We start from the raw sequence: 15,307 nt of genomic DNA on the forward strand, positions 1-15,307 counted from the left end.
CCATCAACCTGACCAATCTCTGTCCAGACTACCAGACTGAACTCTGACCAGATTACTGAGAGAACGCGTCAAAATGCAAATGTGTGTGCTAAATAATGGTGAAAAGAGGTTTTAAATATCCACTCACATGTTGGATGCAAACCAGTTAACTCCTGCCTATGACAGCGAAGTGAGGCTGCCTTGTGTCGAGAGCTCATGTGAGGAAGAGATGCATATAAAATTAGGGTAAAATAGGTGCACACAGATGAATATGGGGAGGGGGAGATGCAGGGAATGGCAATGTAAAATACTGAGGAGGAAAAAAAAAAAAGTGGGTTCCCAGGGAGTGATGCTGATAGACAGAGGAGGGAGGGAGATGGATTGAACAATGAATAGAGAGGAGGGGGGGAAGCAGCATGCAATGGATTTGTAGGCAAAACCAGTTTTCACTGGAAGCAACAGAACAGCATCAGTGAGAAGTGGGCAAAGGAGAACATGCAACAACAGGGGAGAGAATCTAGTGATGGAGATGCTCTGACTAAGAAATGCACATTGAGAGATTAAATGGCAAAAACACAGCAAGAAAGAGTAAAATAAAAAACAAAATTTAAAAAGGAGTATGGTGTTTGTCTCTCATTGGAGAAAGGGGGGGGGGAGCGAGCGAGCAAAGAGGGAGGGGGCGGCGTTGGTTTTTCTGTGTCACTGAAAGAGAGTGGGGGAAGGGAGGCTGGGAGATAATGCGAGCAAGGGAGCAAACAGTAGAGAGCCACAGAGCATACTTACTGACTCATATAGCCTATGTATAGTGTACATGTGTGCTGTGTATCTGGGAGGAAGAGGGGAAAGAAGACAGAAAATTATATTATGTATGCAAGAGTTGCTCGGGGAGCGTTAACATACAGCCTCTCCGTGGCTGTATGTTAACGCACAGGAACAGCACCACATCCATGCCATCCATCACAGCACTGATAAAATATCACCACTCACAGGACTTAAAATAACCAATTCAATATTTAATGTCTTTGACAATCTAGTAGTTATAATTCATTGGAAAAGCACACGGAGTCATCATTCTTGTGCAACACAGCCAATACAATATTCATTTAAAACAGATTGTATAAATCATGGAATTAGGAGCAGCAGAATAAATCTACTTTGGCTAAATCGCTCTATAGAAAACATCATATTTTCCCCTCATGAACAATTGATGTCTCCTACATGAGTGTTTATGGCAGGTGCATATGTCCTGTCTGTGTAGTAGTCAAATAGAAAATTGTAGACATTGTGAAAGATGCCCAAGCAAGTTTGATTCACTTGATAATAGACTGTTCTGGTCTGTATGTGTGGAGTTACATCATCATATATATCCCTGTTCTCTCCGTTTGTGTTCAAAGGGAAACAACTAAATCACGTGAGTCCTCCTCGACCTGAAGACCGATTTGGCAAAACTCTGCAAATTCTTAATTATTAATGTGTGTACACTCTGGGTGATGTTTAGTGGTATTTTTTTTAAATTTATGTCAACTAAAAGGAGTAACTAAGAAAAGAAAAGATCAAAAAAAAAGGAGTAAAATAAATATATGGATCTATTGCACCAGCCTGCATTACATATTCTGTATTTCTCATCTTGACATATTGGCATGGCATATAATAGCTGCCTGTTTCAGAATAAAAATCATTCATCATCATTCATTAAAAAAAATTACAAATATTTTTTTTTATCATTTTGTAATTTAAGTGAAGTGCAATTAAATCAAATAAACCTTGTATGTCCAAAACTGTTACTGTTCAGGAAATTAAAAAATTAAATTCATCTAATCGCGCAGCCACTTTTCATTGGCTGAATATTTGTAGAACCCACAGACAGACGTAAAATGTCACCAAAAGCATCAATTTATGAAACAAAAAAGACAAAATATGGAAATACGAGGTTTCTGCTCAACACGACAAAGTACACAGTTTAGTGTAATTGAGGGTAGTGTGTTTGCCACTGTCCTGCAGCCCTTAAATGTAATTTCATACACTTCACCCTTAAAAATGTAATTCACCCAATTGTCTTTAAAAGTGCATTATAATATAATAATAAGGTTAAAAACCTAGAAATGAAAACATAGACATCAAATTTGGTTGACCACCATCATCAGTGCAGAGTCTTATGTAAGGTATCAACATATATTGTGTGTGTGTGTGTGTGTGTGTGTGTGTGTGTGTGTGTGTGTGTGTGTGTGTGTGTGTGTGAGTTTTCTATTATCGAAGAGTTACTGTGCAGATGGTGTTTCATAAAAACCATCTACTTTGGGACCACCCATGGCACAAAGGTGCAAGGTGTTCACTGGAAGACGGCCAAAATTTAAACCCTTACCCACCTTCAGGTCGCCCACCCCTTCAAAAATCCTTTCTCCCTCCCTGTCCTTGACCTTAGCCAGTGTGAGGTGGTAGCGTGGGTTGTAGGAATCCTTGTGGAGCCAGCCCTCCTTCCTGTAGGCCTCCTGCAGGCCGCTGTTGAGCTGCTGGAGGGGAAGCTGAGGCTGGGGGCTCAGGTACAGCACCTTCCCGTTGAAATGTTTCAGCTTTACGGGGAAGGTCACAGCCACCGGAGGGTTGCGATCCAAATGGGCAAAGCGTCGGAGCATCTCCCCAGCGGCGGCCACTTCAGCTGGACCCGACAGGTTCAGGAGGCACATAGTAACATGAAGGGAGGAGGCGGGAAGCCAGTGAGGGGCAGAGGAAGGGAGAAGACAGATGAGCTCCTCCTGTAGCTGCTGGGAACCAGTGAGGATAGCGGGAGTGTTGGCTCTGAAGGTGATGAAGTGCGTGGGCCGTTTTTTAGGGGGGCGACCGGCACGCTTCTCTTCTCTCTGCTCCAAAGGTGTTGACGGATTCACGCTGATGTTCTTGGCTGCAAGATAACTCTGCGTACAGTAGTGGAGGAACAGAAAGAGAATCACTGTGATAAATATGGACTATAATAGCAGAACAAAATGCTTCAGGGTGAGCTGTGCTGTACCTACCGAAACATTTTCATTGCCTTCCCAACTTTCTTCCCACTCTTCCAAAGCGTCTTCCTTACCCTCCATTTCTACGCTTGCTCCCTCTTTTTGGGATGAGGACATTTGGCCTGTTGACTCATTAAGTCTAAAGTGAAGACAGGACAGCAAAATTACTCAAAAGGGAAGACAGTATCTAGATGGATGTCTTACTGATTGTTTTGCACATTTTTGCTTTGAAACCTTAAAGAAACTTGTATAAACATTCATTTCCAAGATGTGTCAAATATATGTAAGAACAAGTCTGCTTTGTTTGTGATTTTTTAAAATCAATTTTCCCGTAAAATTTTACAATATGTTTGATGATTCATCTTGAACTCTGAATGTTCATCGAATTGCAAGATTTTAGATTTTTTTCAAATGTTCGTGGTTTATAACATTTTAAATGGTTTGGCCCTCCACCACTATGTGACTATGTGTATACTCACTCAGTAAGTTCAATTAGATTCTCCAGAACATCCTCTATAAGAGATTGTATCATTGCATCACACTATATTTGTGCAGTCAGCACTGCCTGTGAAAGCCACAACTCAGTAGAGAGTCCTACCTGATGACATGAGGAGCTGCAGCTTCATCAGTATACTTATAACCACATTTAAAAGTCTGCTAAAAGCTTCTCAGCTCTGTAACCACAGACTCTACATGGTATGTGTTGTGCTGATGTGTGTGGCTTTTTGTATGAGTCCTGTGTGTTTTTATGCTTTGTGCTGTTGTATTTTTTAACCTACTGAAGGGACTGCAGATAAAGGTAGGTATGACCTAACTCTAGCACAGTACATCACATGAGTAAAATTTATGGTTAACACTGTACATGATCCCAATAAACAAATTACTACCACTATACAAATATTTGTCCCGTCAAATGTGTTTTGGGCTTACTGACTAACCCCACACCCATCATATAAAACCACACTTGGCCTTCAGCTTGTAAATCATTAACTAGCAAAACAATATCCTCGGCCAGAGGCAGACAGGAGTTGACCAAAACTTGTGGAGTAGTGTGTAGCTGAGGATTACTCATATTTCTCCAGACATTACAGGATTACTCCATTTTCAAAGAGTCATAAAATACCATAAAATGTGAATGATCGAATTGAAACCCTTTACGTAATTTTACTCCGCCCACATATTTTAAATACGTCACATTATGAAATCTCAAGATGCTCTAACTTTGTTCCACTGTGAGTTTAAGTGACATTTTGTACTGAAAAAAAGGCCCAAATGTAGGATGTAGATATTAAATATGATGTTCTATTGTGTTCAGGAGTTATCTATTTCCAGTTAGACTGATGGGGAAAAAAGGATGAAAATGAACACCACACCTATTTGATGCCTCCTCCGCAACACATGCTCCTTGTGAGTCCTCTTGTTCCTGAGAAGTGTTGTGTCTACACTTTGGGGCTGCTTGTGCTGAGTCAGGAGGGCAGATATTCATCTCATTCTGCTTCTCTTCCTCCAGATGTGTGTACTCAGTTTGACTACACTCCTCTGTTTCCCTCTCTTCCTGCCCACTCGCAGCAGGTGGCTGGTCCTCTGTCACTTCCAGGATATCTTGTTCCAAAATCAGCCTCTCCTGTTGTTGTTGGTCTTCTGTGTGGAAGACAAACTGATTATATTTGGTCAGAGGAAATTCTGTGTGCTCACTTTTGTACTGAACTTTTCTGTATGTATGTGTACATCTGGTTGTAAGGTAAGGTAAGGTAAGCAATAAATGCTCCTCTCTTACCCTCTACTTCCTCCTCCCCTCCAAAGGGGGGAGCCAAAGATTGACCGGTGGAGCCAAATACCCTATCAGTCCTGCTGTGGCGGTCCCAGACGCGGTGCCCTCTGTAGGTGAAGTACTGGATCCTGTGTCTGGGGAGGGCGAGCTCAGTAGTGTAGTCGCAGTCACAGGGGTTGACATCCCAGTTGAAGTCAGAGAAGGGACGTTCCAGCACGCCAAGGAAGCGATCCACATACCCCACTACAAATTTGGATGCATCCACTGAAGGGTCCCACAGGATCCGAGAGATAACATCATCTGCTGTGCGCATGCGAGGCTTTTTACTCACATCTGGGGGGGAAACAGGATATAAACAGATAATTAAAGAATGATACAGAGTGAAAAGTTTCAAGGGCCTCTTAGGAGTATGAAGTCATTGACACATGATTTAACTACTCCAAATGTGGCGTGACCTTTTCCCTCGTCGTCTTGTGGCTTTGTTGCTTTATTCACTTTGCCTTTTTTCTTCTTGTTTTTTTCCATCTTTTCTCCTTCCTGTTTATCATCCTGGTCAGAGGGAACAGCGCCTGAATCGTCTATTAGTGGGTCACTATGAACAGAGAGCAAAGGTGGAAAATGTTAAAATATAATTGTCTTGTTTATGTAAGAGAAATGAAAGCCACATTATGGGTCTAATTCAATTTAACTCATATTAGCCTTCATGCAGACTAACTTCCGTGCAGCTCTCACTTCAGCCTTGACTAAACTGTAATAACCTGCCAGCTGTGAAATATGAGCAGTAACATTAGAAGTAAAAAACACACACAAGACACTTCTGAGCTGGGAAAAAAGACACTTCTGGAGAAATATAAAAAAAATCCAAAAAAAGTTGATATACAGGCAGCTATCAGTTTAATGCTTGTACCCTTAGTGTTGCACTTAAATAAAAAATACATTTAAAAGTAAAACATGACACTTCTGAATAATACTAATAATACCACATTGGGCTTTGCGATAAGTAGTGAACATTAAGGCAGCCATTGATTTAATTCTAGCAGCTGTTGTGTGATGATTTCTAACCCCTTAAAGGCACATTAAGTAAATGGCGAGCGAGCTGGTGAATTTTCTGATCAGAGTAAGGCGAGAGGACCTGTGAGACAAACGACATCTTTGACCAAAATGACACTTTCCCATCAGGAAAAAGGGGCACACGTTGACTCCGTCCTCATCTCCTTCTGCTGACTCTGTCAATGATAGACCAACAGAGAGAGAGAGAGAGAGAGAGAGAGAGAGAGAGAGAGAGAGAGAGAGAGAGAGAGAGAGACAGAGAGAGAGAGAGAGAGAGAGACAGAGACAGAGACAGAGTAAAGGCTAAAGTAAGCACAACAGATGTGTAATGAAGCTGTAATAAAAGAAATGTAAAACAAATGCACAGCTTGATAATAATACTTCAGGACAGTAACACAAATAAAAGTATTTTACTGAAAGTAGCTCCATAAAAATTGGCAGCAGAGTTCATTAAAAGCTTCAAGTTATTAGTAAGATATACACTCAGTAACAATGATTTACTGTTATCACTTTTGGATGCATGCCCCTTAATTCTAAGTAAAATGAGCACAAGGTAAAATATTCACTAACTCTCTCTCACTGGCACTAAGAACATTTTACAACACTGTGGCAGGATGTAGTCAAATTAGAGTGATGACAGTTTGTGTAATAAATAAAAATATTAATATACAGTATTATGTGAGACTCATCCTTAAAGCAGGTATTTAATTCTGTAGTTTGCTTCTGCGTGTGTTTTAAACATATAGCTGAGCAATGTCTCCTTTATCACGCTTACATGACTCCTCACATATGTTTATGTGTGTCAGATCACAGATAGATGGGAAGTGCTCAGACGTCAGAGCATACGATCCCGTTATCATCTGCCCTCAGAATGCTGAACAACATATCAAATTTAAACCTCCTTTACTGGGATATATCTCTATCTGAATATCTAACTCCCCGAAAGGAAACTGGAAGTAGTTGAGTAAGTAGAGAAATTATTTGTATAACACTGTATTTCCTTTCCAACGCACTTCCAAAGTATGTATCGTCGAACAGGTGGAAATGACTTGCCGCAGAGGGCTCAAATGTCAGCCAAGCAGTTGGATGTGGTTGCCCATAAACTCAAACACATGCCAAATACCCTCCGATGTTATTTCCAGATTGAGGAACTGAAAGTGACTAACAGCCCAAAACTTTTAATTATTGACTGTAATAATATCCTCCTTCCGACCGAGATGGCACTGCCTGGCTTTTGAAGATTATTAAGGAATTCAGAGTAGAATATTAATCTCTGACCAGCCTTTAAACTTCTTCCAGGCATAAACATCTCACATCAAGAGATTTGGAAATAACTGTAAAATTCTCAGGAAAATCCTTAAATTTTTCTTTTGAGCCCAATGAAACACATGGACGTAGACACAGAGACAGTGAATCGTCTCATGCTGGATATCAGGGTCAGAGCCAACACCTTTGAGTGTCTTGGGAATCTTGACTCATTTCCTGACAAGTTTTCCAACATAGCAGTCCGGCATGCAATGAAAGCCTCAGTTTTCATTCCAATCATTATTCATTGTCAGAGGCAGCCGTCGGAAGATAACTACATTATGACTTTACAAGAACTCTAGTTGCTCACAGTAACAAAGAAATGTATTACAGACTAGGAAATGTGTATAGACTGTTTGTTACTCATTTATTTTTTTACTTTCAATTTGAACCACAACATTGGCCTCATTTATGACCATATGTTGAATCTATGCCAATAACTAGTAAAAGTGATGATAAAGAACATGGACATAAACATACTCTTTTTTTTGCAATGATCCCTTAAAAATACTTGTGACAAGGATATGTAATAAAGGCATGATATTTTACCATTTGACAATAAGCTTTACTAAATAAAATGACATCAGTGCACTGAATTTAATAATCTTAAATAATAAATTTAACTAAATAACAACAAAAAAACCCCACATTTAACAAAAAAACATGTAACTTGAATTAAGAAAAAGGATCAAATATACATTGAAACATATCTATGACTATGTGACAGACAGGAACAGTAGTGGGTTAAACTGTAAAATATGCTTTACCTGCTGTGGCTTTAGAGGACTGTTTGCCACAGCTGGGGCCACCTGGGACCCCTGCTTCTGGGCGGGTGGGGGCCAACTGGGTCCCATCAACCCTCTGGTCCTCTGATGAAGTCGGGGGCACTCCTGACGCGTCTGAAGCCATGTTAAAAGTCTGTGATTTTAAAGGAAATGTTACTAAAAAGAAGAAGAAGAAGTCTGCTATTTCACTACCGCGCCTTTAGTTATCTGACAGGAGGAGGAGGAAGTAGAGTCCGACACTTACTAAAACTAACCACGGACAATATTATCTAACCTTTCGTAAATGAAAGACTCACAGAAACAAGAACAATCTTATTAAAATAGTAGCCTACATTAAAAACTTGAAAAAAGAACAAATGTTTTGAAGTTTAGACACACCAGCGCGTTGGCTTTTAATCGCCCTTTGACCGCGAGTTTGTTCTCACTCAAGGGATTCTGGGTAATGTAGTTGTTATTTGTCTTGAGCGAAAAAAAGCTTTTGTGGATTCGTTACACAAAGCTTCACAAAATAAACCGACTCGTTTTAGTACATTATTGTCTTCTATCTTTGAACATACTTGAAAATGTTGTAAAATGTGTTAAATTGAAGAAAGACGTAAGCCGTACGTCATCTACTGTGCTCGAGCGCATGACTGTGTGTCACATGATCAGTGAGCAGCAGCTGCACAGGAGAAAAACACCACAAGAAAAACTGAATTAAACCTAAGTCTGAGACACAGAGGGGCATGAATTTTTGAAAAAGCAGCACAAATCAGGATTGTACTGTTTGTATTCTGGATCAGCATGCTGCCTTTTACGTAACGTCTTATTTTTGGACCCATGAAAGTCTGATTGTGAAGTAGCTGTGAGTCATTTGTTGAATTTGGCTCTACGCTGAAGGTAAGCTCTCTGTTATTATCAGTTGTATCAACCATGTCCTAACTCTGTTGTAACCTGATAGTTTCCGTAACACATGTGACCATTTAACACAATAAACATCTGAAACATGTCTTCTGCCCCACGCAGATGAATGCCCTTGTTGCTCTCTGTCACTTCTGTGAGCTCCATGGCCCCCGGACGTTGTTCTGCACAGAAGCATTGCACCCTCCATCCCCGTCCCCTTCCTCCCAAGCAGGCCCTTCAGTGCCTGGGGACCGAGACAGAGACGGTGACCGGGAAGGTGAAGGTCTGACCATGAGAGCCAACAGCTCGGCCACACAGAGAGGAGAAATGTGTGAGGTGAGTGCCATATCAACTGACATGAGTTGTGTCCATTTCTTTTATATTATAACACTCAAGCTATAACTTTTTGGTGGCAGATGAGTCCATTGTCCTGTCAATGATCTTTTCCTCTTCTTGCCTCACAGGGTTGTCGATCTCTTCCTGCATCTCACCCGGGCTTTGTGAGTATTGACAATGAGACAGGCATACGCTTTCTGAGCCACCAGCATCCCAGACAGCCACAGCTTTTCAGTGTGGTCCGCCAGGCCTGCGTACGCAGCCTCAGCTGTGAGGTAAACGGTGACGTACGTCTTTATGTATGTGTGTGTGAGTCACACATCTCATGCACTAAATAAACTTAACAATTTTCTTATTCCTCTGTCCCTTCATATTCTCCCTCCTATTATCTTTCTTTCTGATTTTATCAGGTGTGCCCTGGACGTGAAGGACCGATTTTCTTTGGAGATGAGCAACATGGTTTTGTGTTTTCACACACCTTCTTTATCAAAGACAGCCTTGCCAGAGGGTTCCAGCGCTGGTACAGTATTGTCATGGTAGCCATGGACAGGATCTACCTTATAAACTCCTGGCCTTTCCTGTTACGCCACCTTAGACTCACTATACAGAGCCTGCAAAGCACTGCCCTGAAGGTAGGCTGCACACATGAACACATTCATTTTCCTCAGAGAGAAAAAACTTTTTCTGTAGACATTCACTCATTAGTGCACTGATATCAGAATGTCTTCTCAATCAGGTGTTTGACAATGAGCAAGGAGTGTGCCCCCAGCGAGCAGTGAGGATGAACAGTGTGTTCTCACCGGCAGTTTTTCCACATCAACGGAGTGGCAATGCAGCCCGGTCACTAACTTCTCTCACACAGCATCCCAACCTGTGGGCCAGCCTGCACTCCTCCTTCAGCTGGTGAGTCAATATACTGTCAGAGCCACCATAACATACAAGCTCTTGTATTTTTCCATGTGTAATCGCTCGCCATGACATACAGATGTGTGGTTTCACCTCGTTTCCAGGCTGCTGAAAGCCTGTGGTAGCCGCCTGACAGAGAAGCTGCTGGAGGGAGCCCCCACTGAGGACACTCTGGTGCTTATAGAAAGACAGACAGGTAGACTAATTGTCTTAATAGCACATGATGCTGTTTTTACTATCGCAACATTTTTATTTACATTTATTCAACCCTGTAAGTGTGTAAACGCTAACGACTAACAATTGTTCAGTGACACATGGAAAAAGGCAGATCAGTCACTTTGGCAATGTCTCAACATGTCTCTCCGTCTTGATGGAGGATGATATCATGTCACGGGTTTTACACCATGTGGCGATGTTGTATCACCAGTCTGAAAAGTCTCCTGTGAAAGGCTGATTCAAGGAGTTAGCCAGTGAGGAGCCACTGTGCCAGAAAAACAGAGTGATTCATTTAACCATTGTCCTCACACACTTTTCCAATTTCGAAACACAGTTTTAGCCAAGGTTTAGAGAGTGATTAAAAGATTTATACAGATATTTCCCAGTCAGTGCAGCTCTATGTTTGTGGAATTTGAATATCCTGTGCCCTAATAATTATGTTAGTAAATGAGTAATTCTGTAGCACTTCTGCAACAAGTCACGGTTACAAAGTTTTTTGAAAACATGCTTTAAATTAATTTTAAGAAAATAAGAAATTTAAAATATCATGCCAGGTCACAGTGTGTAAATATTGTTTTTAAGTTTTTTTATGCAATGTTAGCTAGGCACCCTCATACTGGAAGTAAGCTGTCCTATCATGTACTGGCTTGTATTAGTGGCAGACTGGAAGTCTATTAGTATTTGTATTGCACTTAGTCATAGATACGAAATGAGATTATACTGACTTTGTTTTAGAGATTAGGCACGAATAGGGTCATAAGCACACTACATCATATCCTATATACAGAGTGGGCAATAGAGTCACAAAGTTTTCAGTGGAATTCCCCCGCATTTGCAATGAACCTCAACATGAAAACATGCGGTCATCTGCTATTTCTGTTTTTGTGTCATCCTGTGGTTTTAAAAGAGCAAGAGGAAGAAATGAGCTGCTGGGAGGGAGCAGAAGGAGGCGCATCAAAGTCACAGCGGCACCAATCAGAGATCGAGCGGGGCCATGACTTCCTGTGTGACGAAGAAAAATTAGATGACTTGCCTGGTCCAAAGTTTAGGTCACTGAGGCACTTGAGACAGGTAAAAGTTGGGTTCTTTTTGAGCGTGTGCACAATGATGTGAAATGGTTGATGTAAGTGAACAGAAAATGAAAGAGTAAAAAGAAAAGCAAAGAAGAAAAACATTTTTTAACTACATTGTTTCCTCAACATTTGAGAAGAGAGAGCCTTTCAGTCGAATTAAAAAATGTAATAAAACATTAATAACAAATCAGCTCACTGCTTCATGATTCTGACTCCTAACCACACGCATACTGCATTTATTAGCTGTTGCACATCATCGTTTGATTTGTCCTGCAGGTCCTCGGGGCCGCTGAGTTCCGCCAGCTTGCGTGGCATGTGCTCATGGGAAATCAGGTCATATTGAGAGGCGCAGACCCCGGGCTCATCCAGTCAGCTTTTACAGTGCTTAAGGTATTCAGTAATGCTTTTCTTGTTAGTTAAACAATGGTATAATAAAATGTCAACAGGTAAATTCAATGTAACAAACTTTTATAATCATATAACACTAAACACACATTCATGTTTTCAGGGTTACACTTAAATTGTTTTGTTTTTTTCAAATTACATAACGGTATTTAAGCTACAGTGACACACCTTAACATTAACTTTGCCTGTACATGCACCTCAGATTTTTCTGTGCTACATTCAGAAACAAGACAGAGCATGTTTTCATGTTACACTTATTGTTCATTTAATATATTTCAGTCTTGTAATCACTTTGATACAAACTGTGGTTTAATTGCATATTTCTTTGTATTTATAGTTGATTACAATTACGCTGTTGCATTTAACATTTCAACACTAACAATTAAAATATTAGCAACGGCTCTGTTCTATTCAACTGTCCCAGTCAGCCGTGACAGAGCAACAACATGCAGGAAACTGAAGCTGAAGCAACTCAGTCACCTTTTTTTTTTTTAATCTGTGCTTTCGCAACTGTGACGTGTGAAAATGTCCTCCTGTCAAAATCCTATATGTATACCTCTTCAACCTAATCAACCAAACTCATCATCTGAATTTCTGCTCTGTCTCCCTTCAGTCTTTGCTTCCGGTCGGCTGTGTACGCTCTGTGCCGTACAGCGCTCAGTACGAGGAGGCCTACAAATGCAACTTCCTGGGCCTCAGCCCGGATGTGGCTATTCCGACTCATGTCAGCTCTTCAGGTACAGAAGAGTCTCAAGGCTCACACTGTCTGTCTAATTGTTGTCTGATATGTACCAACGTCACAGATAATATTATATTAAATGGACCTTTTCTTGTGTTCTTCCCCTGTAGAGTTTTCTATGCTGGTGGATATCACCTCAGAGAGAGGCTGTCAGATCTCAGCTGTTGGTGAAGACAATATCTCCTCACTGTATCAGTTCACCATCAGCAGTGCCAATACACAGCCCACAGACAGGGGTGAGCATACCTTCATTTATTAATAGTCCCTGTATGTTTGCTGGCACTTGCAATATTGCCACTTAGTTTAACCTTGAAAACAGAATATTCCCCAACATCTTTCCCAAGACTGAAATGATTTGGATTCAGTTAAATGGCAGAAAATGATTTTTAAAAAGTTGATCTGCATCAAAATATACAGCTGCATGGTATACAGTAGTTTTCTCATTCAAGAGTATGGTAAGGTGTGTCCAAACTGGTACTGCATATGGGACAGTTTTTCCCCATTTAAATAATAAAACTAGTTGTTAATGAGAAAGCTGTGAAAACATACCAGAATATCAAGGAATTCTTAAAGAAATCCCAGAATCTGTATCAAAAACAAAGCAGTAATTCATTGGTCCACGACTTGTCCTGCTGATTTAAGAGTTTTGAAATGTGATTCTTCTGCGAGTTATTTTCTCAGTTAATCACTTAATCACAAACCAAAAGATGGCCTTTATAATTTACCAGAGTCCAAGATGGTGTCTTCAGATTCCTTAAAATTCCCAAAGTCCAGCAACTCTGTGTATGTATGGAGCTGAAACCACAGACTGTTTGGCTGGTTATTTAAATAGTTGCTAATTCATTTTCACCCGGTTGAAGAATAAATTAATCTTTGTCCTCTGCAGGTCCGTCGTTACTAAACAAACTGGAGGTGGCCCTGTCTAATGAGAACTTGTCCGTGGATGTGGTGTCTCACTGCCTGTTGTGTTTGAAGGAAGAGTGGATGAAGTGAGTAAAATCCACTTATTCTTTAAGGAGACTACTTGAGTTGAAGTTAGATTTGACTATTTTGCGTATGTAAGCCTTCTAATAGCTCCTCTTTGCTCTTTCAGTAAAGTCAAAGTGCTGTTCAAGTTCTCCAAAGTGGATGGTCGAGGGAGGGAGGACACGCAGAAGGTGCTGGCCCTCCTTGGTACCACGGGACCGGGGGAGGAGGACAATGTCAGGCTGCTCAAGTTTTGGATGACCGGGCTCAGCAAAACCTACAAGAGTCATTTAATGACTGCCGTCCGAGGAGGGGAGAGGAGCCCCAGCCAGTGACAAAGAGAGAAGCAGGAGGTAGCAGATGAAGAAAAGGGAGCTGAAAAGAGGAGGAACCACTGAAGGAAGGAAAGCGAAAGCAAGAATCTTTTCATCAAGCGTTCTGCTAATTGTTTGGGACTTTTAGTGGAGTGAAAGGGAGCTGTGAGTAGATGACAGAAAGGGTGCGCCTCATCCATTATTGTCTTTCTAAGTAATGAGAAATCTATTGTGTTGCTAACCCTGATTATTATCCAGCACAGATTAACACGTTATGACGGTTTCTGTTTGTCAAAGGGAATCTCTTTTCATACTTATATATATAAAATTTAACTTATTACAGAAATCTTCTTTAACAATGTTGCTGATGTTTTAAAATGAAATAAATGAATGTGAACAGGTTAGTCTGGAATCTTTTTCTTTTCTTTTTTTTTTAAAATTCCACAGTTGGCTCCATCTTGTGGCAAACAGGAAGAATAAAGAGGGGAGTGAAAGTGGAGTGGAGGAGGAGAGCAGCATTTCTCTGCCAACTCTGTCTAACTTGCTCAATTGGCTGTCAGCCAACAAATCTCAAGTGGTGAAAGACAACACTTAAAGTTTTCTGGTGTCCTGCAATGTACAAAATGGTTGCATAACACGGCCTCACTCCAGTACTGTCGACCACATCAGCAGGATTTGGCTTCTTAATGAGCCAGTCGCGCACTGATCCACTAAAACGCTGCACTTTTTTTATACCACAGTTATTTGACCCTTTTGCTTTGCTGAAGCTGGCAGACTTCAGTCAATAAAAGGCAACAACATACGGCTTTGTTTAAATTGGGAGGCTGATATTTTTTTCCTGACCAATACCTACGGTAGATGTAGTGATTGTGTAAAAGCTTGCTATAGCTCATGAAAAAGGAAAAGTGAGTAAATATTAGACTTGACTGTAGCTTTCTTTTCAAATTAATCTACTTCTTAACGCTGTCTAATTTACTCTTGTTTTTCTTCCCCTGCTGTCGTGCTTTTCAACATCTAACTCAAATCTGGATTTCATTTGGAAGTTTCACAAATAGAAGCACAAACATAACTTGCAGCAGCTCCACAAATTAGTTACATATTTACTTTACTCCAATATGCGAGCGGTGTATGAAACAGGAAGGCGGCGCCATGACTGGGTATTTATGCCCATCATTAAGACACTTGGGTATAGGTGAAGAGGTCTTGAATTAATGATTCCTCAGGGAGAGTTAAATTTTTGCCTGCTGCTGCTTTTTAGTTTCCTTTTCCCAGAGATGAGACATGGGAGGGGAGGGGGGGGGGTCCTGCTTGTTCTGGCATGTGTCCAAATCAAGGAAGAACATAGTAGAATTCCTCACAAAGAAAGAAATAACTAACTCCTTCCTTTCTTGTCATTTGTAATTAACTTGTCTCGCGTGGCGTGCAACTGAAAACATGAAGACATGATGCTGGCCAACATAACCCAAGGAGACAGTCCTTCACACCTCATGATGATGACAGCTGTGCTCAACACACGTCACAGTCACACCATCCACCTCTGTGAGCTGGTTTTTAGCAGTAAAGGCTAAAGAAAGCTGTCACGCA

General features: G+C 40.9%; 2 protein-coding genes across 3 annotated transcripts; one reads left to right on the forward strand and one right to left on the reverse strand.

Moving 5' to 3' along the window:
• Positions 1-1,877: 1,877 nt before the first annotated feature.
• Positions 1,878-8,281, reverse strand: leng9 (leukocyte receptor cluster (LRC) member 9). The gene is made up of 7 exons (XM_053326570.1): positions 7,869-8,281; positions 5,879-5,972; positions 5,202-5,338; positions 4,753-5,079; positions 4,349-4,616; positions 2,991-3,114; positions 1,878-2,891 (listed from the first exon to the last, which is right to left on the reverse strand). Exons 1-7 carry the CDS (start codon positions 8,008-8,010, stop codon positions 2,238-2,240), a joined length of 1,746 nt encoding a protein of 581 aa, XP_053182545.1. The 5' UTR covers positions 8,011-8,281; the 3' UTR covers positions 1,878-2,237.
• A 251-nt stretch (positions 8,282-8,532) lies between these two features.
• Positions 8,533-14,121, forward strand: flcn (folliculin). 2 transcript variants are annotated; one of them, XM_053326571.1, is made up of 12 exons: positions 8,533-8,765; positions 8,892-9,104; positions 9,233-9,391; positions 9,515-9,736; positions 9,841-10,007; positions 10,115-10,206; positions 11,134-11,297; positions 11,576-11,689; positions 12,318-12,441; positions 12,554-12,679; positions 13,330-13,432; positions 13,537-14,121. In XM_053326571.1, the coding sequence occupies exons 2-12, from the start codon at positions 8,892-8,894 to the stop codon at positions 13,742-13,744; spliced, it is 1,692 nt and encodes a 563-aa protein (XP_053182546.1). In that variant the 5' UTR covers positions 8,533-8,765; the 3' UTR covers positions 13,745-14,121. The 2 variants fall into 2 exon arrangements, with proteins under 2 accessions (XP_053182546.1, XP_053182547.1); XM_053326572.1 differs by having other exon boundaries at positions 9,233-9,379.
• Positions 14,122-15,307: the final 1,186 nt, after the last annotated feature.

Source organism: Scomber japonicus, chromosome 10 (genome assembly GCF_027409825.1).
Source record: "Scomber japonicus isolate fScoJap1 chromosome 10, fScoJap1.pri, whole genome shotgun sequence".
NCBI classification, from domain to species: Eukaryota; Metazoa; Chordata; class Actinopteri; order Scombriformes; family Scombridae; genus Scomber; species Scomber japonicus.

Bases quoted from the DNA above. Each gene is read 5' to 3' on its own strand.
- flcn (XM_053326571.1), top strand. From the start codon at position 8,892: ATGAATGCCCTTGTTGCTCTCTGTCACTTCTGTGAGCTCCATGGCCCC. The intron at 12,442-12,553 runs GTACAGAAGAGT...CTTCCCCTGTAG, and splicing joins GACTCATGTCAGCTCTTCAG to AGTTTTCTATGCTGGTGGAT. The intron at 12,680-13,329 runs GTGAGCATACCT...TGTCCTCTGCAG, and splicing joins TACACAGCCCACAGACAGGG to GTCCGTCGTTACTAAACAAA.
- leng9 (XM_053326570.1), bottom strand. From the start codon at position 8,010: ATGGCTTCAGACGCGTCAGGAGTGCCCCCGACTTCATCAGAGGACCAG. The intron at 5,973-7,868 runs GTAAAGCATATT...TATCATTGACAG, and splicing joins GTCCTCTAAAGCCACAGCAG to AGTCAGCAGAAGGAGATGAG. The intron at 3,115-4,348 runs GTGTGGTGTTCA...TCTTCACTTTAG, and splicing joins GCGGAGGAGGCATCAAATAG to ACTTAATGAGTCAACAGGCC.